This window comes from Martes martes, assembly GCF_963455335.1.
Source record: "Martes martes genome assembly, chromosome: 1".
Taxonomy (NCBI): domain Eukaryota; kingdom Metazoa; phylum Chordata; class Mammalia; order Carnivora; family Mustelidae; genus Martes; species Martes martes.
Genome location: NC_137888.1, coordinates 192,606,661 through 192,632,739, shown reverse-complemented (window position 1 = coordinate 192,632,739; position 26,079 = coordinate 192,606,661). Strand labels below are relative to the sequence as shown.

At 38.9% G+C, this 26,079-nt stretch overlaps 1 protein-coding gene across 1 annotated transcript in view; it reads right to left on the bottom strand.

Moving 5' to 3' along the window:
• The window catches only part of ERC2 (ELKS/RAB6-interacting/CAST family member 2), a gene marked incomplete at both ends in the record, with an annotated part of 911,416 nt that overhangs the window by 619,886 nt on the left and 265,451 nt on the right, over positions 1-26,079 (bottom strand). The window contains one exon of the mRNA XM_080828630.1: positions 23,941-23,982. Within this exon, the coding sequence (XP_080684756.1) occupies positions 23,941-23,982 (42 nt within the window). The remainder of the gene's footprint in view (positions 1-23,940; positions 23,983-26,079) is intronic.

Genomic DNA, 26,079 nt, shown 5'->3' with positions numbered 1-26,079 from the left:
TGCTCTTGACCATGTGATGACACAGCAAGGAGGTGGCAATCTGCAAGCCAGGAAAAGAGCTCTCACCAGAACCCAAACTTGCTCTCACCCTGATCTCGGACTTCCAACCTCCAGAACTGTGAGAAAATGCATTTCTGTTTTTTTTTTCTTTTTTTCAAAGATTTTATTTATTTACTTGACAGAGAGAGATCACAAGTAGGCAGAGAGGCAGGCAGAGAGAGAGAGAGAGGGATCAGGCTCCCTGCCGAGCAGAGAGCCCGACACGGGACTTGATCCCAGGACCCCGAGATCACGACCTGAGCAGAAGGCAGCGGCCCAACCCACTGAGCCACCCAGGCGCCCGCATTTCTGTTTTTTTTAAGCCACCCAGAAGTGGTATTTGTTATAGCAGCCAAAAAAAGACGAATGTATGGAGGCATCTTTAGTTACTCTTTTGAGCTCTGAGCTATGAGAACTCTATAGATAAAAAGAGCAGCCATAATAAAAAGTATGCAGAAAAATAACTTCTAAACGATCATAAGAGCCTCTTAAATAAATGGCAGTCATTTTAAATCATTTTTTTTTTTTTTTACTATCAAATTAAGACATGCACACTATAGGATACCTGGGTGGCTCAATCAGTCAATCATCTGCCTTCAGCTCAGGTCATGATCCCAAGATCCTGGGATCAAGCCCCACACTGGGCTCCCTGCAGAGGCTTCTCCCTCTCCCTCCGCCTGCTGCTCCCCCTGCTTGTGCACACTCTCTATCAAATAAATAAAATCAACAAAACAACAAAAGACATGCTCACTATAGGAAACTTAAAAAGAAACTTAAAAAGATATATAGGGTGGGGGAAGCAAGATAGCACAGGAGTAGGAGATCTAAATTTCATCTGGTCCCAGGAGTTAAGCTAGATATTATTAAACCATTCTGAACACCTACAAACTCAACAGGAGATCGAAGAGAAGAAGAGCAGCAATTCTAGAAACAGAAAACAGACCACATTCTGGAAGGCAGGACATGCAGAGAAGTGAATCCAAAGTGATATATGGGAAGAGAGTCCGCAGGGGGAGGGGCCAGCTCTGGCAGGTGGGAGAGCAATGGAGCACAAAATTGGAACCTTTAGAAGTGTGCTCTACTAAGGGACGTCACTCCAGAGGCTAAGTGAGGGGTGGACCCCTTGCAGGGACAGTGTGGTCTCAGGACCCGCAGGGTCACAGAAAGACCAGGGGTGTCTGAGTGCAGCAGAGATTCCAGGTATCAGAGTAGGGAAGATCGAGGCAGAGAGAGAGCTGAGGAGTGGGCTCTCAGCTCAGGGTTACCTTAAACCATGATCTGAGGCACAGTCGGACCACTGCTTTTCGAGCAGGGACCCCACAAGTAGCATATCCAGGGAGACCCTCTCCTTCCTCCCCCGGGAAGAGTGGCGGGGGTAGCACATTGCAGGAATCTGCTGGGTTTGGAGACTCCAAATGGAGCCGTGTGCTAGAGACAGAAATGCTTGGTCACAGGCTGGGTGAGCTTGGAGTATGGCTGGAGACAGGAAGATGGGAGAGACTGATAGCTTTTCTCTGAGGGTGCACTAAGGAGTGGGGCCACAAGCTCTCAGCTCTTCCAGGTCAGAGATAAGGAGGCTGCCATTTTCATTTCCATCCTCCAAAGCTCTACAGAAAGCTTTCAAAGAACAAAAGCTATGAGAGCAAACTGGAGCATTATTACTTAGCCCGGTCCCCGGCAAGGGCAGTGCAAGTCTGCCCCAGGCAAAGACATTTGGAATCACTGTAATGGGCCTCACCCCCAGAAGATTAGCAAGAACACCCAGCCAAGACCAAGTTCACTGATCGGTGAAAACTGTGCAACTCCAGAGCTAGGGGAATGGAATACATAGAACTCATGGCTTTTTTCCCATGATTCTTTAGTCTTTCAAAGTTAAATTTTTTTAATTTTTTTTTCTAATTCTATTTTTTTAATTTTTCCTCTTTTCTATTTTAATCTTTTTAAACTATTTTTCCTTATCAAAACCATTTTTAAAAAATTTTTAAATTTTAATTGTTATATAGTCATATTCTATCCCTTCATTGTACTTAACCTTACTTTCTGCGTACATATAGGTTTTTCTTCCTTTAAAATTTTGGGATACAGTTTCTTCTAACAGATCAAAATATACCTAAATCTAGTGCCTGTTTTGTTCTAGTCTCCAGCTTGACCGCATTCTTTCCTCTTTTTCTTTTTCTTTTTTCAACCAACTTTTTAACTTATCATTTCCTTTTTTAAACTCCTTTTAGAGGTGCCTGGGTGGCTCAGTGGGTTGAGCATCTGCCTTTGGCTCAGGTCATGATCTCAGGGTCCAGAGATCAAGTCCAGCATCAGGCTCTCTATTCAGCAGGGAGCCTGCTTCCCCCCCTCTCTCTCTCTGCCTGCCTCTCTGCCTACTTGTGATCTCTGTCAAATAAATAAATAAAATCTTTTTTTAAAAAACTCCTTTTAAATTTTATCTCCACCGTCATATTCCATCCCTTCATCATGTTTACCATTATTTTTGTGTGCGTACAGACACACACAGACACACACACACACACACACACACACACACACACATATGAGATTTTCTTTCTGTAAGATTATGGGAGACAATTTCTTCTAACAGACCAAAATCCACCCAGTATCAGGTGTGTGGCTCAGTTCTATTCACCAGTCTTTTTTTAATCCTCCTTTCTTCTCTCCCTAGTTTCTGGTCTCTTCCGAACTGACTAGTGTATTTTTTTCTGGGATCATTGTTACCCTTTTAGTATTTTGTTCTCTCATTTACCTATTCTTATCTGGATAAAATAACAAAGTGGAAAAACTCACCTCAGAAAAAAGAACAAGAAGCAGTACCGATGGCTAGGGACCTAATCAATATGGACATTAGTAAGATGTCAGATCTACAGAGCAGGATGACAATTATCAAGGTGCCAGCTGGACCCGAAAAAAGCATGGAAGATACCAGAGAATCCCTTTCTGGAGAAATAAAATCCCTTTCTGCAGAAATAAAAGAACTAAAATCTAGCCAAGTTGAAATCAAAAAAGCTATTAATGAGATGCAATAAAAAATGGAGGCTCTTATTGCAAGGATAAATGAGGCAGAAGAGAGAATTAGGGATATAGGAGACCAAAGATGGAGAATAAAGAAGCTGAGAAAAAGAGAGATAAACAACTACTGGAGGGGAGAATTCGAGAAATAAGTGATACCATAAGACAAAACAATATTAGTTGGGATCCCAGAAGAAGAAGAAAAAGAGAGCAGGGCAGAAGGTATATTGGAGCAAATTATAGCAGAGAATTGCCATAATCGAGTGAAGGGAACAAGCATCAAAATCCAGGAGGCATAGAGAATCCACCTCAAAGTCAATAAAAATAGGTCAACACCACGTCATCTAACAATAAAATTTCTAAGTCTCAGTGACAAACAGAAAATCCTGAAAGCAGCTCAGGAATAAGAGAAGATATTTGCAAATGACATATCAGATAAAGGGCTAGTATCCAAAATCTAGAAAAAACTTATCAAACTCAACACCCAAAGAACAAACAATACAATCAAGAAATGGGCAGAAGACATGAACAGACGTTTCTGCAAAGAAGACATCCAAATGGCCAACAGACACATGAAAAAGTGCTCAACAGCACTCAGCATCAGGGAAACACAAATCAAAACCACAGTGAGGTACCACCTCACACCAGTCAGAATGGTTAAAATTAACCAGTCAGGAAACGACAAGTGTTGGCAAGGATACGGAGAAAGGGGATTCTCCTACACTGTTAGTGAGAATGCAAGCTAGAGCAGCCACTCTAGAAAACAGTACGGAGCTTCCTCAAAAAGCTGAAAATAGAGCTACCCTACAACCCAGCAATCACACTATTGGCTATTTACCCTAAAGATACAAATGTAGTGATCTGAAGGAGTATGTGCACCCCAATGTTTATAGCAGCAATGTCCACAATGGCCAAACTGTGGAAAGAGCCTAGATGTCCATCAACAGTTGGATGGATAAAGAAGATGTGGTATATATATACAATGAAATACTATGCAGTCATCAAAAAAATGAAATCTTGCCATTTACAACAACATGGATGGAACTAGAGGGTATTATGCTAAGCAAAATAAGTCAATCAGAAAAAGACAATTATCATGTGATCTCTCTGATATGAGCAATTTGAGAGGCAGGGAGGGAAAAAATGAAACAAGAAGAAACCAGAGAGGGAGACAAACCATAAGAGACTCTTCGTCTCAGTAAACAAACTGAGGGTTGCTGGAGGAGAGAGGGGTGGGAGGGATGGGGCGGCTGGGTTATGGACATTGGAGAGGGTGTGTGCTATGGTGAGTGCTGTGAATTGTGTAAGACTGATGAATCACAGACCTGTATCCCTGAAACAAATAATACATTATATGTTAATAACAAAAAAGCTATGCAGATAATTATGACAATCCATCACCCAGATATACCCACTATTAACACTTTTATCTATCCCCATGAAAGCCTTAAGATTATATTACTACTTTAAAACATATAAAAAGATAGTTATCAATTAAAACTCTAATTAATATGACAGAGATTTCCTCTTTTTAAGATACAATCTTTCAGCATTTACAAAGATCTAAGTACAATCTTACAAGAGTTTAACTGTAAGTTAAGTGCAAAAGGCAGGGTCAACATCTGTGCTATTCTAATACAAAATCTTCTGGGATTTCAGACCCAAGTCTAAAGTGAGCATATTCATATGTATATATGTATACACACATATACACCTAAAAAGATGTTTGTGTGTACAATATGCTTTGTGGTCCTCATGTCTTACACCTTAATTTTTTTTTTAAAGATTTTATTTATTTATTTGTCAGAGAGAGAGCCGAGCGAGAGGGAGCACAGGCAGACAGAGTGGCAGGCTGAGGCAGAGGGAGAATCAGGCTCCCTGCTGAGCAAGGAGCCCGATGTGGGACTCAATCCCACAACGCTGGAATCATGACCTGAGCCGAAAGCAGCCACTTAACCAACTGAGCCACCCAGGTGTCCCTTACACCTTAATTTTTTTTTTCTTAAGATTTTATTTATCAGATAGAGATCACAAGTAGGCAGACAGGCAGGCAGAGAGAGAGAAAGGGAAGCAGGCTCCCTGCTGAGCAGAGAGCCCAATGCGGGGCTCGATCCCAGGACCCTGAGATCATGACCTGAGCCGAAGGCAGAGGCTTTAACCCACTGAGCCACCCAGGCGCCCTCACCTTAATTTTTGATACACTTAGAATTTCAGATCTCAATCACATAGGCGGAGGTGGGGGTGGGTGGGTAGGGGTGTATCTTCAGCTTTCCCCTCAGTCAAATCCTGGGGCTTTAGTTAGCAATAACCACAATCACCAGCTTCTAACTGGGTTAGAAGGAGCTTTTTACTGTACTTTAAAAAATTACATACTGCTAAAGAAAGATCAGAACAGGGTTAAGATAGAAATTTCATAACATAAACAAATTAACCTATATGCATCTGAGTTAAAATTTCACCAAATAGTGAAACCCATTTTAAAAATAATATTTTTAACTTTAACTAATTTCCTTAAATTAATCAACTTCTCTTTTTCCTCACAAGCTTTGTTTTCCCTTGAGCCACAAGTATCTCAAAATACTAAAAAGAAAGGAAGAAAGAAAGGAAAGAAAGGAAGAAAGGAAGGAAGGAAGGAAGGAAGGAAGGAAGGAAGGAAGAAAGAAAGAAAGAAAGAAAGAAAGAAAGAAAGAAAGAAAGAGAGAGAAAGGGGGGTTGTTGTGAAGTCACTTTAATAATTACCTATTTTTTTCCTGTCCTGATTTGTTTCTGTTCTTTAAGAAATCAACTTTAAGGACAACAGAACTCATACCTGAAACTTTAAGCATAGAGAAAAGGAGATAGGAGAATATCATGAAGCTCTAGAGAAGAGAACAGATACAAAATACATAGATATATCAGATGGTGTATTGACTGTGCCCAAGAAGATACTCAAAATGCTGAGGCAGAGAAAGACATTAGGAAGTCTGGTATGAAATAAAAAGGTAAATAAAATGACTGCCCTGGTCACAGATTCTCTACTGCCTCAGTCTGAGGAATTCAGGGAGAAGAAATTTCATCTTTTCCTTTTTTTTTCAAATCTCGAAAACTAAGATTAATTACTCTAAACTTCTATATTTAAGGAGAACTATGGAAGGAAACTGCCTCACAGTTCCTAATGTGGTTCAATGTGATATATGGATGTTGCCCTTCAAAACCAAGGCTCATTGCGATCTCAAGAACTCTAAGCATTGATCTGAAGTGAAGACATAATGCTGTAACATCCTGAAAAATGAAGTTCCAAAAGGCACAGCAATATTTACCTCCAATCACCAGAATTTTCTTCATCTAAACATCTTCACATGTTACTTACCACTGATACTTTAAAATAATGTATGTTGTGACTTTCAAGTATTCGTTTTGATCATGTTTCAGAAATAAACTCTCAAAGCAGATCATTGTGGGCCTTCCTTGGAGATGGAGAAAGTGAAATTCAACATACAACAGCTTTTCCCAAAATCCACAGAACACAAAAACTCTGTGAAAAGGGCATTTCAAGGTCAAATAAATCTGAGAAATGCTTACTGGGGATTCCCTATGCATATTAGCATTAATGACTCTGGGGAAGTCCTACAGCAAAGTATTCTATTTAATTTCATTTTTCCCAGTATTATTCCTCTAGAAGTCAAGTCTTAAAAGAAAAAAAAAGACTTTAATGACCACATTAAGCTCAGGGTTATGTACTAAAGTGAAGACCCCAAACAGTGATTTGGATTTTTCAAGGGGAAACTTACCATTATTACCCTCCATTTAAAATAATTAGGTGCTTAAATATCTAGATCACCTTGTTGGCTTCTGTAACTCAAAGTGGTTTACTGAGAGCCTTCTCTGAGCTCAGAGCAATGAAATAACATACACTCCCATGCCCTCAGAACCTACCACTCCATGTCTCAGGTAACATTTTTCAAATGTCTTGAGATAGGTCAACCATTAAATTGTCTTGTTTTATACCATATTTTCATTAAGGACTGTAAGAATGTGAGACATAAAGTTTCAGGAAGGAAAAAAACAGCTGAAAGGTGTTTGCTCATTCCTCATTAGTTCGAAAAAAATATCTGAATCAAATATCTTTTAAATCATTTCTTTTTGGGGGGCGCCTGGGTGGCTCAGTGGGTTAAGCCTCTGCCTTCTGCTCAGGTCGTGGTCTCAGGGTCCTGGGATCGAGCCCCGCATCGGGCTCTCTGCTCAGCAGGGAGTCTGCTTCCCTCCTCTCTCTGCCTGCCTCTCTAGTTGTGGTCTCTCTCTGTCAAATAAATAAATAAAATCTTTAAAAATAATAATAATAAGGGGCGCCTGGGTGGCTCAGTGGGTTAAAGCCTCTACCTTCAGCTCAGGTCATGATCCCAGAGTCCTGGGATGGAGCCCCGCATTGGGCTCTCTGCTCAGCAGGGAGCCTGCTTCCCTCTGTCTCTGCCTATCTCTCTGCCTACTTGTGATCTATCAAAATAAATTTTAAAAAAAATCTTTAAAAAATAATAATAATAAGATAATTTCTTTTTTTATACTTCATTAATTATTTTATTAACATATAATGTATTATTTGCCCCAGGGGTACAGGTTTGTGACTCATCAGGCTTACACATTTCACAGCACTCACCGTATCACCTACCCTCCCCAATGTCCATAACCCAACCATCCTCTCCCTACCTCCCTCCATCCAGCAACCCTCAGTTTGTTTTGTGAGATTAAGAGTCTCTTCAGGGGCACCTGGGTAGCTCAGTCATTAAGCTTCTGCCTTCAGCTCAGGTCATGATCTCAGGGTCCTGGGATGGAGCCCTGCATGGGGCTCCCTGCTCGGCGGAAAGCCTGCTTCTCCCTCTCCCACTCCCTCTGCTTGTATTCCCTCTCTCGCTGTGTCTCTCTATCAAATAAATAAGTAAAATCTTAAAAAAAAAAAAAAGAAAGTCTCTTCAAATCATTTCTTTCCACACATTCATAAAATAATACTTGTAAAAATTTTATACATCAATTACAGATCATCACTCCTACTTAAAGATTCATACCCAAGACTATTTTACATTTATCATTCAAAAGACATAAAATAGTTATTTGATGGGCAATTAATAAATAAACTACTGGAATTGAATCCCTAGCAGCCATCCAGCCTACAGGTCCACCTGCTGATTCTTAAACCAACCATAAGTATTAGAACAGGTGCTGGACTACAGCAATGAAAATAAAAGTCAGAGGGAGGACTGAAATAAGTATATCTCTGCTTTATCCTTTTTTTTTTCTTTGCTTTACTAATTTCTGAGTTTTTCTAAGACATGTCTGCTACAGTTGATAGTAAACTTAGGTGCAGGGAGTTTTCTCATTCAACAAATATGTACTGAGCATCTATATAGGATACCAGTCGCATAGCCAGGTATGTGAGATAGTAGGTAGATCTCAACAAGATTCATGGGTACCCTTCTTTCTCTAACACGGAGTACAATCTGGATCACTGTTATTCCAAGTGTGGTCCACAGACCAGCAGCACAGATATCACCGGAGAGAGTTTTAGAAATGCAGAATCTCAAGCCCCAACCCAGACCTACTGAATCTGAATCTGCATTTTCACAAGGTTCTCAGGTGATGTGGGTGTTTTAAATGACTACAGGTGTACAGCATACATGAGGGAGAAGACTGACCAGTGCAGAAGAGACCAAGACAACTTTGCAAGCCAAGTACATTTAGAAAAACATTAACCTACTCTCAAGAGCTAACCATCCTGGCCTAAGTGTACACTAACCCTAGGAGTAAATTTTCTGGAGCATCTTTTCCAGTCCAGATGCCTTTATTACCCTTTTTGTATTTACTGAACATTATGTTCCCTTTAAATAGCAAGAAAAAGATTTCAATTTCTCTCTAGGAACTGTGAACACTGAAATGATGAGTAGGTGGACCATCAAAAAAGCAGTATCATTTAGTCACAAAAAGAAAAACTATCTTATTGCTAAGTGTCATAATGTGATTTTTTTTTCGAATACATTAAGAATTACTGGTTTCATTAATATCAGGCCAAGAAGAAAATACAAGCAGTTTTTACAGAGCTTGGAACTCACCGTGATCATGTATTGGTCTACAGACATTGATCAACACACTAAGGGCAAATTTGGTTTAAGGAAGAAGCTGTGATCTAATGTTCAGGAAACATCCCAACCTAATTATATTACACCTTATTTAGAATAAAATTCTAGACTATTATTACTGGATGCCATAGAGGCTCCTGAAGGCTTAACTTTTAAAACTCATCTAGTTGTAGTTGCAAACATAACTGAGCTTCTCTTGGTCTTAGGCTATCTGAGGAACGCCCTGACTTTGGAAGGGTTTACTGTGTAGGATTAACCGCAATTTTGTAAGCCCAAGCCAAGCACTCCAGAAAGAAGTCGACATGGGCCTAAAGCATGTTAGAAGGAAAAACTAAAATAAAAAAAAAATTAGTGACTCAACTTCTTTGGCCTTATCAAACTGTAAAAAGATGGTGACCTAGATGAGAAGATGACAGAGCACATGCTGCTTTTTGGTGAAAGTACTGATTTTTATTCATACGGTACCTAATTCTTTATGGCAAAATGTACAAGCACAGAATCAGGTCAAATTCAAAGCAACTAGAGTGCTTCAGTGTTTCTTTCCATGGCTTCATTTGCCTACTTCTGACTCATTTTTCATGAAGCCCATGCCTCAGGAATTCATCCTTCCAATCATCCTGTCTCTGTGCACCTTGCTAATGGCCCATAGGCAGAAGATGTGTTTCTTTCAGGACACTACACAACTATTGAGGTTTTGGTCTCCATATATGAATTTGTTGTTGTTGTTGTTAATAGATTCAAGTCCAGAAAAAAAAAAAGAAAGAAAAAACAGCTGAAGATAAAACAATCTTCCTGACCCTTCGAGAGTCACAAACCTGGATGTAAAACCTGGTTCAGGCATTTACGTCTTTGGGCAAAATGCTGAGGCTCTCTGAAATAAGACCATGCTCAAGAGCATGTCATGAAAATCACAATATATGCATGCATATATTGCATACAAAGTACCTGTCATGGAACCTCCTCCACAAGAGAAGAGTGCTATCATTATTATTATTAGCCAAGAACAGTATAGTACGTTCCCACCCATTCCCCAGTTCTGTGAGGTGACCATGTACAAGACAGTAGCTTCCACTTTTAGTCTACCCCATCTAACAATGTGAACATGTTCCTTAGGTCACTAACCCTATAACCTCAGGTTGTTATAAGAATTACATGAATGAGAACATGTATGCCTTCCAGAATAATAGTCAACACATAGCAGGTGCCCTACAAATATTACCTTCTTCCCATTTCTAGCTGTAGAATTTATTAATTGCTTTTTTTATTTGTCTGCTCAGCTTCTTTTCTTTTTGGGAACTACATCTCTCCAGTTGCCTGTGGTTTTAGTGGGGTTTTCATGTGTGCCCCTGCTCAGTGGCAAGTACCATGGATTCTCTGGATATGGACTGATCTGCAGTGAATTCCTTATGCCATCAAGGCCAATCAAGAGTTCTTTTAGGGGACTAACATAAATTCAGAGGCCTCTCCTTTTCTGACCCTATGTTTCTCCTTTTGATATTATGAATGATAAGGAAAAGATGGGCCTGTGGCTGGTTATGGCCTTCTTTGATATCATGATTAAGAATGTGCCTGAATGATGGGGCACCTGAGTGTCCCAGTCATTAAGCGTCTGTCTTCGGCTCAGGTCATGATCCCAGAGTCCGGGGATTGAGCCCCACATCAGGCTCCATGCTCAGCGGGAAGCCTGCTTCTCCCTCTCCCACTCCTCCTGCTTGTGTTCCCTCTCTCGTTGTGTCTCTCTGTCAAATAAATAAATAAGATCTTAAAAAAATAAGGAAAGAAAGAATCTGCCTGAATGACTGGGCCCTTACAACATCATTTGACCAGCTAGGTACGGCTATATCTGAACCATCCACTCCCCCAGAATACCAAAATACCATAGCAGGGTTTCAGTCACTTGCAATCAGAAGAGTAAACCACAAAAGTAATAGCATGAAAGGTAACACCAAAATACAGTTAGATACAATAGTCTACAAATCTACTAAGAGAGGTCAGCAATGGGTAAGATGACCATAGAGTAGTCAACAATCTCCAGAAAGCACAGGGGCCTAATACAGGGTCTCGAGATGAATAAAAATAAGATTATCATAGGGAAGATGAAATTCTTTCCAGCCAGAAATAATAACACAAAGTCAAGAGTACTTACTCAGCATGGTGTCCAGCACATAATCTTTAATTAATATAAGTTGAAAGAATAAGATAATAAGTATGAATTATGTATGAAGAGGAGTAAGAAGACAGGACTAATTGAAAAGTGTAGATCACGGGACGCCTGGGTGGCTCAGTTGGTTAAGCAGCTGCCTTCGGCTCAGGTCATGATCCCAGCGTCCTGGGATTGAGTCCCACATTGGGCTTCTTGCTCCGCAGGGAGCCTGCTTCTCCCTCTGCCACTCTGCCTGTGCTCGCTCGCTCGCGCTCTCTCTCTCTCTCTCTGACAAATAAATAAATAAAATCTTTAAAAAAAAAGAAAAGTGTAGATCACTTTTTGTTGCAGAGGAGTTGGGAAAAAAAGAAGGGGCTGAATGATAAGCACTCTTCGGAATCAAGCTAGGAGTTGCTTATAAGCTGGTCAAAAGAAGGCAACAAGATGTCCTTTGAAAAGTTAATAATAAAAACAGAAGCCAAAATGGGACTTGAGACAGTAGAGATGATAGATCATCAGCCTAGTGGTGAAGGAATTCTCAGACACAGTTAAGAAAGGAGTATAGAGAAAATAGCACAGGAATCACAAAAAGGAAGAGGTGTAAAATTGATGGAGATCATGAAAAGGTCACAAAAAATAAAAGAGTAATGTTTCAAGAAAGGAAGAGAGTCAGAAAATATTTGAGCAGACTTTAAATCCCATAGAATCAGGGTGATTTCTGAGTCACTCAACAACCAGTACAGCACTGGACAAGAACCAACCAGAACTGATACCACCAGAGCAATGGAACCAGGTCTGGGAAGTCTCTGAGAGGCCAAGGGTTAACTCCTTAGTTGCTGGAGTAGGGGAGGATAGTCTGGGGATTTGAGATAACCATGGAAGTATTTCAATATTTTAACAACCAGTGTAGTTGCACCTGTGCCTCTCAGCTAACTATTTGCCCTTCGTAGAAAGTTGCTTCAGTTAATACTGATAGTTTTCTACATTTCCAATGCACAGAAGGGAACACTGGCTAATCCAAAATCAATTCCATTTGCCTGTGAAACACGCTAAAGCAGAAGCTCCCCAGTGCCAGTCTGTGGACTAGGTGCATCAGATTCATCTAGGGAGTGAATAAAAAGGACATGACTTGGTGTCACCCAAGGACATTTCCTTTTAGAATACAGGTGAGCAAAAAAATCTATATTTATTTGTAAACTCCTCGGGGGGAACGAAGCCCCATCAAAAGATTTCTTTTTTAGACCTATGTTTTCTCCCTTGTTTATGTTGAAGATACAAACATATTTGTATTATCTGAAAATATAGAAAAGAATAGTATAGGACAGAAGTAATGTTTCCCCATTCCTGCATTAAAAATGCAGTTAATAACAACAACAGCTAATGTGTATTGATGACCAATGCAAACATTGTGCTAGAAAATATCATTTAATCTTCCCTATAACCCTATGAATTAAGTACTTATTTTACTCATTTTATAGGTCAGGAGATTTTTAGAAGGTAAATAACTTGCCAAAGATTCTCCTTTTTTTGCAATAACTTCTAGGCCCAAGATGGCTCAACTTCTGCTTGAGGTTCCTTGTCAGCAAACCAATACTTAGATAACTTTCATGCCCCTGTAAACGCTCCACTTGACCAGAAATGCAGTGTATCAGGTCAATCCCCATATGCCAAGCCAACTCTGAGTTCTAATTTCCTTGTTTCTTCTCACCTTAAACAAGTTTGACTACATGGTCCCAGCCAATCTGATATTTTCTGTTTTTTTCTTCATTGTTCTTTACTCTTTATCCTCTAAAAGCTTCCTTCCTTCCACCCCATCTTCCAGTTCTCCAAATGGAGACTGCTCCATGAAGTGCTAAAGCTTATTTGTATCTCCTACATTGTCTTCTTCAGTCACTTTTTTTTTTAATTAAATTTTTTATTTATTTTCAGCGTAACAGTATTCATTGTTCTTTCACCACACCCAGTGCTCCATGCAATCTGTGCCCTCCCTAATACCCACCACCTGGTTCCCCCACCCTCCCACCCCCACCCCTTCAAAACCCTCAGGTTGTTTTTCAGAGTCCATAGTCTCTCATGGTTCACCTCCCCTTCCAATTTCCCTCAACTCCCTTCTCCTCTCCATCTACCCTTGTCCTCTATATTATTTGTTATGCTCCACCAATAAGTGAAACCATATGGTACTTGACTTTCTCTGTTTGACTTATTTCACTCAGCATAATCTCTTCCAGTCCTGTCCATGTTGCTACAAAAGTTGGGTATTCGTCCTTTCTGATGGAGGCATAATACTCCATAGTGTATATGGACCACATCTTCCTTATCCATTCATCCGTTAAAGGGCATCTTGGTTCTTTCCACAGTTTGGCGACCGTGGCCATTGCTGCTATAAACATTGGGGTACAGATGGCCCTTCTTTTCACTACATCTGTATCTTTGGGGTAAATACCCAGCAGTGCAATTGCAGGGTCATAGGGAAGATCTATTTTTATTTTCCTGAGGAATCTCCACACTGTTCTCCAAAGTGGCTGCACCAGTTTGCATTCCCACCAACAGTGGAAGAGGGTTCCCCTTTCTCCACATCCTCTCCAACACACGTTGTTTCCTGTCTTGCTAATTTTGGCCATTCTAACTGGTGTAAGGTGGTATCTCAATGTGGTTTTGATTTGAATCTCCCTGATGGCTAGTGATGATGAACATTTTTTCATGTGTCTGGTAGCCATTTGTATGTCTTCATTGGAGAAGTGTCTGTTCATATCTTCTGCCCATTTTTTAATATGATTATCTGTTTTGTGTGTGTTGAGTTTGAGGAGTTCTTTATAGATCCTGGATATCAACCTTTTATCTGTACTGTCATTTGCAAATATCTTCTCCCATTCCGTGGGTTGCCTCTTTGTTTTGATGACTGTTTCTTTTGCTATGCAGAAGCTTTTGATCTTGATGAAGTCCCAAAAGTTCATCTTTGCCTTTGTTTCCTTTGCCTTTGGAGACATATCTTGAAAGAAGTTGCTGTGGCTGATATCAAAGAGGTTACTCCCTATGTTCTCCTCGAGGATTCTGATGGATTCCTGTCTCACGTTGAGGTCTTTTATCCATTTCGAGTTTATCTTTGTGTACGGTGTAAGAGAATGGTCAAGTTTCATTCTTCTACATATAGCTGTCCAGTTTTCCCAGCACCATTTATTGAAGAGACTGTCTTTTTTCCACTGGATATTTTTTCCTGTTTTGTCAAAGATTATTTGACCATAGAGTTGAGGGTCCATATCTGGGCTCTCTACTCTGTTCCACTGGTCCATGTGTCTGTTTTTATGCCAGTACCATGCTGTCTTGGTGATCACAGCTTTGTAGTAAAGCTTGAAATCAGGTTAAAGATCTGTACTCGAGGAACTACAGAACACTCATGAAAGAAATTGAAGAAGACACAAAAAGATGGAAGACCATTCCATGCTCTTGGATCGGAAGAATAAACATCGTTAAAATGTCTATACTGCCCAGAGCAATCTATACTTTTAATGCCATTCCGATCAAAATTCCACCAGTATTTTTCAAAGAGCTGGAGCAAATAATACTAAAATTTGTATGGAATCAGAAGAGACCCCGAATTGCTAAGGAAATGTTGAAAAACAAAAATAAAACTGGTGGCATCACGTTACCTGACTTCAGTCACTTTTTAACACCTTTAATACACTGGAATGGTTGCCTCCACATATAGAAGAGAGGAAGACACACAGTGGGGCCTTGCTGTCTCCAGGAAAACCTCAGGAGAACTGGTTTCAGAAGAGGTGTGCCATCTAGCAGCTAGGTTATTTTGATCCTTTCTTCCACACAGTACGATTAGCCTTTAAAGATCACAGAGCAAGGTCAAAAGAAAATAGTGAAGAGGTTGGGAAGAGAGGACAGGGAGGAAGAAATTTCAGAAAGTGCTTCCGAATGAAAGGGTATCCCCTCAGTGTGTACTGTGTGCAGCCCCACCTTCCCTAAGGCTTGGTCAAAGTCATCTTTCACATATACATATAAATACAAAGAGAGTTTGAATTCCCAGAGATTCAGAGAAATACTACTTTGCAAAACAGTGACTGCATTTCAAAAAGTAATGAAAAGGTGGACATCTGACACCTCTATTCTCTTCGAGTTCTCTTTAAGAAAAGATCAGGTGAGGAAGCTCTTTTCACTGGACTCTAGCAACCTGAACTTGCTCTTCCCATTCCTTTTAAGCCATCCCCACAATGCCTTCAACAACCCTGGTTTGGAGCCTCATTCTTAAGATCTCCAAAACATACCACAAATCCTTCTATGTGCAACCAGTTTGTCTCATGGAAAAAGCAACAGGCGGCAGAGGAATTCAGGCCACCCCAAGTCACCAGCACAGCCTGATGGATGTGGAAACTGGACCATGCCTTAGGGATGAGGCATGTGACAGCCAGTACACTGTCATTACTAAAACTTGAAAGGGGAAGTTCACATGAGGCCTGTGGTTGACTTCTCAACCCTGCTGGCGGAGGCGCACGCCAGTAAGGAAATTGCGATCCCTAAATAAACAATAGACTGGGAACCTGAGCACCAACAAGGGAGAATGCAGGGGCTGCTGGCCTGGGCAGGGCTGGCCAAAATGGAGCAAACAAAGCAAAGATTTAAACTTTGCAAGAATGTCATGTCAATTCAGACTCCGCAGGCAGGCCCTTTGAGACTCCAAATTGCCAGTCACCAACCCTCAAAACTTGGTAGAACTTTTAAAGCAGGACTCTTGGTCCAATCTCTTCATTTGCCAAATGAGAATAGTGAGAGCCAGAAAAGACAAGTGACTTGCCAAAGGCCCAACAGCCAGAAAGCCAGGTCCCTAGGTCATTTATTATGCCACAGGCCTACTGGGAGTCGCTATTTTTTTCTCTACTGGTTTCTCCTTTCAAAGATGCTTTTAAAGTCTTTCCACATGCCAGCTATGTATGTATTTTGAGCTGACTGCCTGAAGTAAACTTCTTACATTCCTTCTCTATCCTTGCTCAAAGGTACCACCTCTTTTTTTTTTTTTAAAGATTTTATTTATTTATTTGACAAAAAGATCACAAGTAGGCAGAGAGGCAGGCAGAGAGAGAAAGGAGGAAGCAGGCTCCCTGCTGAGCAGAGAGCCCGATGCGGGGCTCGATCCCAGGACGCTGGGATCATGACCTGAGCCGAAGGCAGCGGCTTTAACCCACTGAGCCACCCAGGCGCCCCACCACCTCTTTTTTATAGGTAAAACTCAATTTCCAGACTGAAAGGGAATGGATAGAGAAGGAAAGAATTCTGTGAGCATTTATAATGTACCAGGATTTTCCCATGCCTTAATTCATTTTAATATTCTCCACAACCCTATGCAGGCTGGTATCATGGTCCCATTTCACAGATGGGAAACTCGAAGCAGCAGAGCCAAATTATCAATTTCCATAAATAACCTAACCTTCTCTTCTAACCATAAATAAATAATCTAGGCTTCTCCTCTTTGGAGCCTTCTCTGTTCAGCAAAAGAAAATCAGAAAGAAGAAACTGCTTTAAGCTTTTCTCAATGAACGTACTGCTGTTTTTCCCAATAATTCCTGATCATTCCTGTGTAATGAATGCACATTATTGAAAATATAAAAATTTGGAAAGAAAAAGAGGAAAAATTTCTTTATAATCAACTCATTCAGAATTAGTGTCAACATCTTGGTACATTTTCTTCCCCAAGTTTTTATTCCACGTTGATAAATATACCTTCTTTTATGTTAAGAATATTAAGTCTCTAACTACTATTAACCTTAGAAATACATCTCCTGATTATAGTTCTGTTTATATTTTTAGTTTTTAAGTAATCAAAGTCATTGATCCTTTCCTTTGGAATATCTTTATTTCTGAATAACAGCTTTACTCATATACATTACATGTGCCATAAAATGTATCCTTTGACAGTGTGCTTTGACAGTGGTTTGTGCAACCAACACCACTATCTAATTCCACAGTATTTTCACCACCCAAAAGCCCCGCACCCATTAGCAGTCACTCCTTTTTCTTCTCTCCCCCATCTCCTAACAACCACTAATCTACTTGCTATTTCTACAGACATACCTATATTGGATATTTCATATAAATGGAATCATTTAGCATAATGTTTTCAAGGTTCACCCAGGTTATAGCATGTATCAGTACTTCACTTCTTTTCATGGCTAAATAATGCTCCACTGTGTGCGTATACCATATTTTGTTTATTCATATAGGATAATGGACATTTGGATTTCTTTTTAGTTTTTTGGCTATTATTAATAATGGTATATGAGCATTTGTGTACAGGTTTTTACATATGTTTTCAGCATGGTTGGGTGTACACCTAGGAGGTGAACAGCTGAATCATACAGTAATTCTACATTTAACATTTTGAAGAACTTCCAAATGGTCTTCCAAAGTGGACTAAACCATTTTACATTCTCACCATCAATATGAGAGTACAGTTTTCCACATCTTCCCCAACACTTGTTATTTTTTTTTTTAAGCCATCCTAGAGGAGGATAAGTTGTATCAAATTGAGGGTTCAATTTGCGTTTCCTCTTGGAACATCTTTTCATATCTTTATTGGCCATTTGTACATTTTCATTGGGAAAATGCCTATTCAAATCCTTTGCTCAATTTTTAATAAGATTATTTGGGTTTTTATACTGGTGAGTTTTTCTTCCTTTACATTTAAATGAACTTTTTACTTAAAGTATATTATACAAAGAAATTAGTCAAATCATAGGTTCTCAGCATGATGAATTATGACAAAGTAAACACACCTGGACACAAGCAAACCAGATCATAAAACAGAATACTGCTCGTACTCCAGAAGCTTCCTTCATGCCCCCACCCAGCCTCCATAACCCCATATTCCTCCAAATTATCCACTGTCTATATATCTAACACTATTCATTATTTTTTTACCTTTTTTTTTAAAGATTTTATTCATTTATTTGACAGAGACACAGCAAGAGAGGAACACAAGCAGGGGAAGTGGGAGAGGGAGAAGCAGGCTTCCCACCGAGCAGGGAGACCGATGCAGGGCTCAATCCCAGGACCCTGGGATCATGACCTGAGTCAAAAGCAGACATTTAACAACTGAGCCAACCAGGCACCCTATTATTCATTATTTATGTCTATTTTTGGAATACACACATATAAACAGAATCATATTGTATGTGTTCTTTTGTGCCTGGATTCTTTCAAAGCTGTTTTGGGGGTATTGAATTCTGTTGTTATATGAAGCAATAGCTTGGTCCTTCTCATTGCCATATAGCATTTCATTGCATGAATATTTCACTATTTATCCACTCCATTGTTGATAGCTATTTCTTTTTTTTTTTTCAAGGTTTTGTTTATTCCACATTTAATTATGTTTTAAATCTTCTATTTAAATTGGGTCTTGTACTACCATTGTAAGATTTCCTTCTAGATATTTTGGGTTTTTTAATGCCATCGTAAAGGATATTGTTTTCAAAATTTCATTTTGTAAATGCGTGTTACTGGCACGTAGAACTATGATTCATTTTTTAAATACTGACTAGCGATCTGGCTAAATTCATTTATTAATCTAATTGTTTATACATGAATTCATTGAGATTTTTTTACACGTATAATTATGGTGGCTGTGAATAAATGTGCTTTTATTTGTTTCTTTGTACTTCTTATACTTAGGATGTCCAGAACATTATGGAATAGAAGTTAGAGTAATACGCAGTTTTGTCTTATCTTTTATATCATAAGGAAAGCTTTCAACATTTTACCATTAAATATGATGTTGATTATAGTTTTCTTATGGCTGCTTCTTATTAAATTAAGAAAATCCTCTCCTAATCTGAGTTTGCAAAAAAAGCATTTTTTTTCTTTTTTACATGGATGGATATTGCAGTTATCAAATGTTTTTTCTCCATTTATTGAAATTACATTCATGTTTCTCCTTTATCCTATTAATGTAGTAAATAACATTGACTGATATCCAAATATTAGTCCAAACTTGCATTTTTGGAATAAGCACAACTTGGTCATGTCATTTAATTGTTACTTGGTCATATCATTTAACTTTCAGTTCAGTAGGATAATTTGCATCAACAAATTTTCCTTTCATGCAATGACTTTGTTGGGTACTAATACCAAGGTTACACTGGCCTCATAAAATAAAATGGGAAGTGTTCCCTCTTTTTCTATTCTGTGGAATAGTTTCTGTATGACTAATGATAATTTTTCTTCAAATCTTTAGTAAAATTCACTGAACAAGCCATCTGGGCCTGCAGGTTTTTTCCTCTGGTTGGTTCTTGGATTTGGGGATTGCTTTTTTTGGTGGTAAGATTTTAAATATAGAATCATTGTCTTTAATATTTGGTACTCTAAGGACCTATTTTATATTTTTATATTTTAGCAAGAGGCTTTCATTGAGGTTAAACAAAACCTTGTTGTTTAACCCTTAAACTGTCCTGCTCCCCTTCCCCCAGGGAACTTACTTAAAACAAGTCCCAGAAACCAGCTCCAGATAACAAAGCCCAGATACAAGGGTGGGTCAGGCCAGGTGGAGACAACGATCAGTGGGGGGATGCATACTGTCTCCCTAGTTACCAAGGAGTATGGGCCCCCCCCCTTTGGGAGCCTTTTGGGCACCAATACCAACCGAGGTGATAGGCTGGGTCAAATGTCTACTAGGGTAAATTGTAACTCAATTGGTCACCTAGCATCACTGTGGAGTTTCCTGTGTGTGTTACAATCTCATTGGCCACCTGTGCGTGGCCAGGCCCGACCACATGGCCTTTGCCCTTAAAAGCTCGTCTGTGGGGCGCCTGGGTGGCTCAGTGGGTTAAGCCGCTGCCTTCAGCTCAGGTCATGGTCTCAGGGTCCTGGGATGGAGTCCCACATTGGGCTTTCTGCTCAGCAGGGAGTCTGCTTCCCTCTCTCTCTCTCTCTGCCTGCCTCTCTGCCTACCTGTGATCTCTCTCTGTCAGATAAATAAATAAAATTAAAAAAAAAAAAAAAAGCTAGTCTGTGAAACAGAGAAGGGTCACCCTCTCTTTTAAGAGGTGCATCCCCGAATGTTTGGTCTGATTCTTGATGCTTGGCGCGAAATAAAGCTTTGCTTGACCTTCGCTTTATATCAGTCTCGCTCCTTTAATCACGGACCCATTATTAGGGCATAACAGGTACTACTCAGATATTCTATTTCTTCCCGTGCAGTTTTGACAAGTTATATTTTTAAAAGAAATTATCTAAAATTTCAACTTTACTATCATAATGTTATTAATATAATTTCTTCATATTTTTAATGTCAATAAGATTGACAGTGATATCCCCTTTCACTCCTGATACTGGCTATTTTTCCCAATAATTCTAAGCAGGATTTGTCATTTTTGTTAATCTCTTCAAAGAATCAGTGTTTGGCTTTGGTATTCCCTTCCAGTATATGTTTGATTTCTATTTCATTGATTTCAACTTTTTTATTATTTCTTTTCTCCCACATTCTTATGGTTTTATTTGATCTTCTATTGTTTTTTGAACTTAAGTCTTCTCTCAACCAAACTGAAAGACTTGCTCTTCCCCAGGTATTCTTAATGCTTTCCAACCTCCTTGCCTTTGCTCCTACAGTTCCTGCTGTTTATAAACCACCCTTTTCCCCTTTATTAAAATCATGCCAACTATTCAAGCCCTCCTCAAATGTCACCTCCTCTAGGAATCATTTCCTGTCCCTCTCTCATTTGATATCCTCTGAGTCCCTGCAGTCCAGTTTGCCATTCTTAGATCCTGACTTATGTACTTCCTTCCATTATCCCCTTAAAAACTGAGTGCTCAGTGTTTCTGAAAGATCTACCATGGTGCTGTACACAAAATAGCTACTCTGTCCACACAGGTGTTTGTGATTCAATTTCAAGAGTTAAATTCTCACAAACTAAACCTGTTCATAGCAGGAATCCTTGACTAGCAAGTCAAATATTCAAACAGATCATAAGAAGAGTTTGGGTAAAAAAAGGAGAAGTCTCATTTTTTTTTAAGTCTTCCTTGCTTCCAAATAACAAGTATATATCATCCAGAGCTAACATTTAACTTGACATTTTGCTTTTTCTGGCTATCACTTAAAACCCACATTTTTCCCCTTATTTTAGGAAAATAGTTAAATGGGACAGTTTTTTTTTTTTATGTTGAAAGATGAGAAGATGAAGAAATTTCTCAAGAAAAAAAAATAAGCTAAAGGATAATTTCTGGTATCGTAAATGGATAGCACAAATCAAAAACACAGGGCTTTGCAAGTTTGAATGAGTTATGCTCCAACTGTTATAAAGACTTAAGGGCAAGACTTAAAACTCAGGGGGGAAATATAGGGCATACGTTGGCAGTAGAGTACATATTTGGAGCCCTACTTGGAGGGCTGGTAACACTTAACATGTAAAAAGGATCACCCTTATCTTGTAGCACAAAGCACATACACCTTCCCCAAAATCCCAGAGATCTCTCCAACTCTCAAGAGCTGCTTCAACCTGTTCTATGATACAAACTCCAGGGCATAATTTTCAAAATAAGGAAGAAAAACCAATTAACCCTATGGGCTGTCTTCAGTAAAAGCAGACTGAAGGAATAAAAAGTATAGGAATTCTGGAGGAAAAACTGGTATTCAGATCTCAGTTGCTAAGTGCCTAGCTGCCTATCCTCCCTAAAACACAACTTTCTCATCTGTGAAATGGCGCTAATTACGCCTATTTGCAGGTTATTATATGTCAGGTGCGCTGTGTCTGGTTTCCCATGCATAGTTAGTGGTGTTCGGGTTGTGGGTGTCACCAAAGGTGCAAGGTGATATTTTTATTGTTATTGCTCATACTGTTTTTAACAGCCACAAACAGAGTGAGGCATAGTCTTAAGGCCTAAAAGCCATCATAATGGCTTGGCTAGAAAACTAGGCTTGAAACAAATTTTCTATGAACATCTCATCCTAAGAGAAGAAATCATTCTAAGTAGAGTGCAGTGTTTAGACTCAAATAGGTAAGAGTTTAAAAAATGGAAGAAATAAATATAGGGAGGCCTTATAGCCAAAGAAAACATTTCAGCCACAAAGTGGTATTCTTGACTAGATTCCAATACTTGAATTAAGTTCACACTGGGAATTGGGATGCATTCAGTGGCCTAGGTTTGAACTTGAAATCCCTCCTTTCCTAGATTTGTGACCTTGGGAAAAGTTGACACTGTAGCTCTCACCTTCTGCATGTTCCAGTGCATCCTTTCCATACCTAGTGGAACTGAATTGGCTGAACTTGACGAAATATCAGCCTATCTTCTAAGAGAAACTTATCCCAACTTCAGCTCACCTCCACCCCATGCGGAAGAACAGCAGTTATCTGCTTGAGCAGGAAAACAAGGCTTGGTCTTTAGTTTTAATAACAAAAGATCAGTCTCACTACTGGAGTTTCACACCTGAATGCAAAGTCCTGTTCTATGGTCAACAGCACAGTAACAAGTCAGCAACTTAGTTAAGCTCAATGTTGAATTGCTCAATGCTCATTTCCCATAGAAAAGCCTGGTGGGAACAAATGTTACTCAAAAAGCACCACTCATGACACACAAGTGCCTGGCTGGTCATGTGACTAGAAAGCTAAACACCCATAATCCCCACATTACTTACCACAGAAATACTGTCACCTAGTGACATTACGCTCCTAGCTTCTTAATTCACTTTAGATAACAAGTTCACCAGATCAAATACATTTTCTGCAATTTTTACTAAATCCCTTATGGCACTCACTAGCATAAAGTTTGTTTTTCTTCATGAATGAGTGCCATTTAATTTATTAAGCAAATGAGAACTAGGAAACTTTGTATATTTCCTTTTTAGCCTGGGCTGTTAAGTTTAGAGTGAAGTTTACACCCCATCCCAGTAATTATCATTATTCTGGGGTTGGTTTCTTTTTTGCATTTTCTTAAAACACAAATTTCTTCCTATCCCTTCTTTTTGTGATTATTAGAGCTGTTAAAGCCATCTTACTCAGATGGGCAGACAGCGGCTGTCTGAAAATAGAGTTTACATGAAGGAAGTCAAACTGTAGAATGGAATGAGAGAAAATGGGATCATTAACAACTTTTGAGCCCCTGGATCAAGCTGTGCCTGAAGAAATATCCTGTTTTTCTCTAGTTGAGTGAGCCAATAAATTTCCTTTTGGTTTTAGCCATTTTGAATTAGATTTTCATTCACCTGGAAGATTTAACTAGCAAAGAAAACAATTTTAAGATTATCTGACTAGTACCATTGTTACTGTAATTCATTTTCTTAAAAAGAAACTAGGTACAGCTTTATGAATGAACCTGAGAAAGTGAAATTTTGGACATCATCTTTATGCCAAATCAAAGTTATAATAAAAGTAGGTTAAAACATTCTTTCAAAGGAATTAACAAATCAAATTTATAACAAAAGTAGGTTAAAACATTCTTTCAAAGGAATTAACATTAAAGAAGAAAAGAGGGAAAAAGCTTTTTAACTACCATTTTTGTTGACAGTTCTCCATAAAAGCAGAAAAGAGGAGCTAGTAAAGAATCTCTGGACACAAAAGTAAGAGAAGGAAGAGCACTGCACCATCTACAAGAAAACTAATTTCTGTGAGAAATACACACAATGTTCTAGTGCAACCTGGAACATACCTGCCAGAGCAAATCGGGATCAAAATTAAAACTTGGAGCTTCCTGCAAGAAGATAAATCATAAATAACTTCATTCACTTTGCTTCCTTTCATTGTCATTCAGATGACCTTAAACCCCCTACTCAACTGGCTGCGGTAGATGCGATGGCTGCAAGAGAATTACTCCCTCTTTGATGCTGGCAGATGGCCCTCCCCAGTGCTTGCCCACAGACATATTTTCACAATGTACAAGCCCAGAGGTGCCCATAGAGATCTACAGAAACTACCAAACCATGTTTCTAAAGCTGCTTGAATTAAGGCAAGTTTTCACAGATTTTCACAATTAACAACTTTCTCAAGTTGATGCAAAGTGTATGTGTGGAGAAGATGAGGGCTCAGAAGTTGACCCTCAGTTTCTCTCAGAAGCAAGGGACTAGTAGAGGTAATTTGTAATCCCTTAATTCATGTCATCTCCCTGAAACTACAGGTCAAATTTTCTCTAGGAAAGTTCCTTTTAACTTTAGATTTTGCCAAGGCACCAGATGATACCGATGTTTATCCAAAGGTATTTAAGTTAAAACACAACAATGTCTTAAGTTCCACCCACCAGGTTTAAGGGTCAATTGTATTTGAGAGTCAACCCTAAAGCTTGTAAAATATGGGTTTCTAAAATTCCCTCCAAATTCACAGGAGTGTAATATACAAAACTGGATAAGATCACAGCCTCTGTCACAAGCTACAGACATAGCTGAAAAGATGAGCCTCTACCATTTGCTCCCATAACTCAATTTTTACATAGGGAGCATAGATGCTAATGGGACCTAGACTTCTCCACTGACAAAACAAAAGGCTGTGGTTTGTAAATTAATACACATCCAAAAACAACAGAAAAGCTCCAGGTTCAATTCCCTGACAAGTATATTGATCATCATTTTTCCTAAAAACATGTTCTATAAACCAGCATCTTTGGCATCCATAAAAGAAAAACTCCAGACTCAATTTACTGATAATATATGGATGTGAAATTTGCCCTAAAAGTCATGTTTTATGCCTTTCCATACAGATAGCCTAAATGAGTATATTATTTTTTGTTTGTTTTCTAACAAAACATATGATACTAGAAACTATTATAAGTAAGCATATTTTTTTTCCCTTCTAAAAGTCACCAAAAGGTATTAATTGTATTTGAATAGAATGAAATAGAATGAAAAAATGTCCACTGCTCTGGAAGAGAGTCACTCCTGGTTTCTCCAAAGATTGCTGGAATTCACACTTTTTTTTTTTTTTTAAAGAAAGGATAGTTTGGAAATTGATTTTATATACATCCTCTTCCCCATTAGTAAGTGCCAGAGACTGGGGTGGTAGGCATGGAAGTGGGTGGAAGAAAGACTGACTCTGCAAAAAAGTAAAATAAAATAAAATATTTAAAATAAAATATTTTGTCTTTTTTCTTTTCTTAAGAAAGAAAGAAAGAGAAAGATAGAAAGGAAGAAAAAAAGAAAAAAGAAAGAAAGGAAGGAAGGAAGAGTGAAAGAAAGAAAGAAAGAGGAGAAGAGAAAAGAAAAAAGAAAAGAGCCCCAACCAAGTTTCAAGTTTGGTTACACTATAAAGTAAGGAAGAAATCTGTTATGAAACACTCCCCCACAAGTGTAGAATGGTAAGTTTCTTTCAAAACAAGTTCAAATTACATAAATTCAAAATGAATTGATGAGGCAAGATTAGCAAGGATTATTCAATCTTATTGGCATTTCGTTCCTTTGACAATATTTTTCAAACCAATTTGCTGCAAATGCATTATGAGTGCCTCAACTCATGTAACCTCATTTGGGGGACACAGTTTTAAAAGCAAATGCTCTACATTATTTCCACAAAAATTCACCAGAATGAAGACATTGTCATGACCAAAAAAAAAAAAAAAAAAAAAAATCCCAAATCAGAATTGTACATGCCAAATATTCAATAGCTGGTGTTACTTTCTTTATCCCCAGGACTTGGGAATTTTTTGGCAGACAGTTCAAAATCATGTGCTATAATAAAGACAGAAAAATCTTTATCCTATCCTATCAGCAAGCTACAGAATTCTCTTGTAGGCTAATGGTGATCAGAAAATTCTCAAGTGTTAAATTCTGGAATACCAGATTGCAAACATCATTGTTATGAA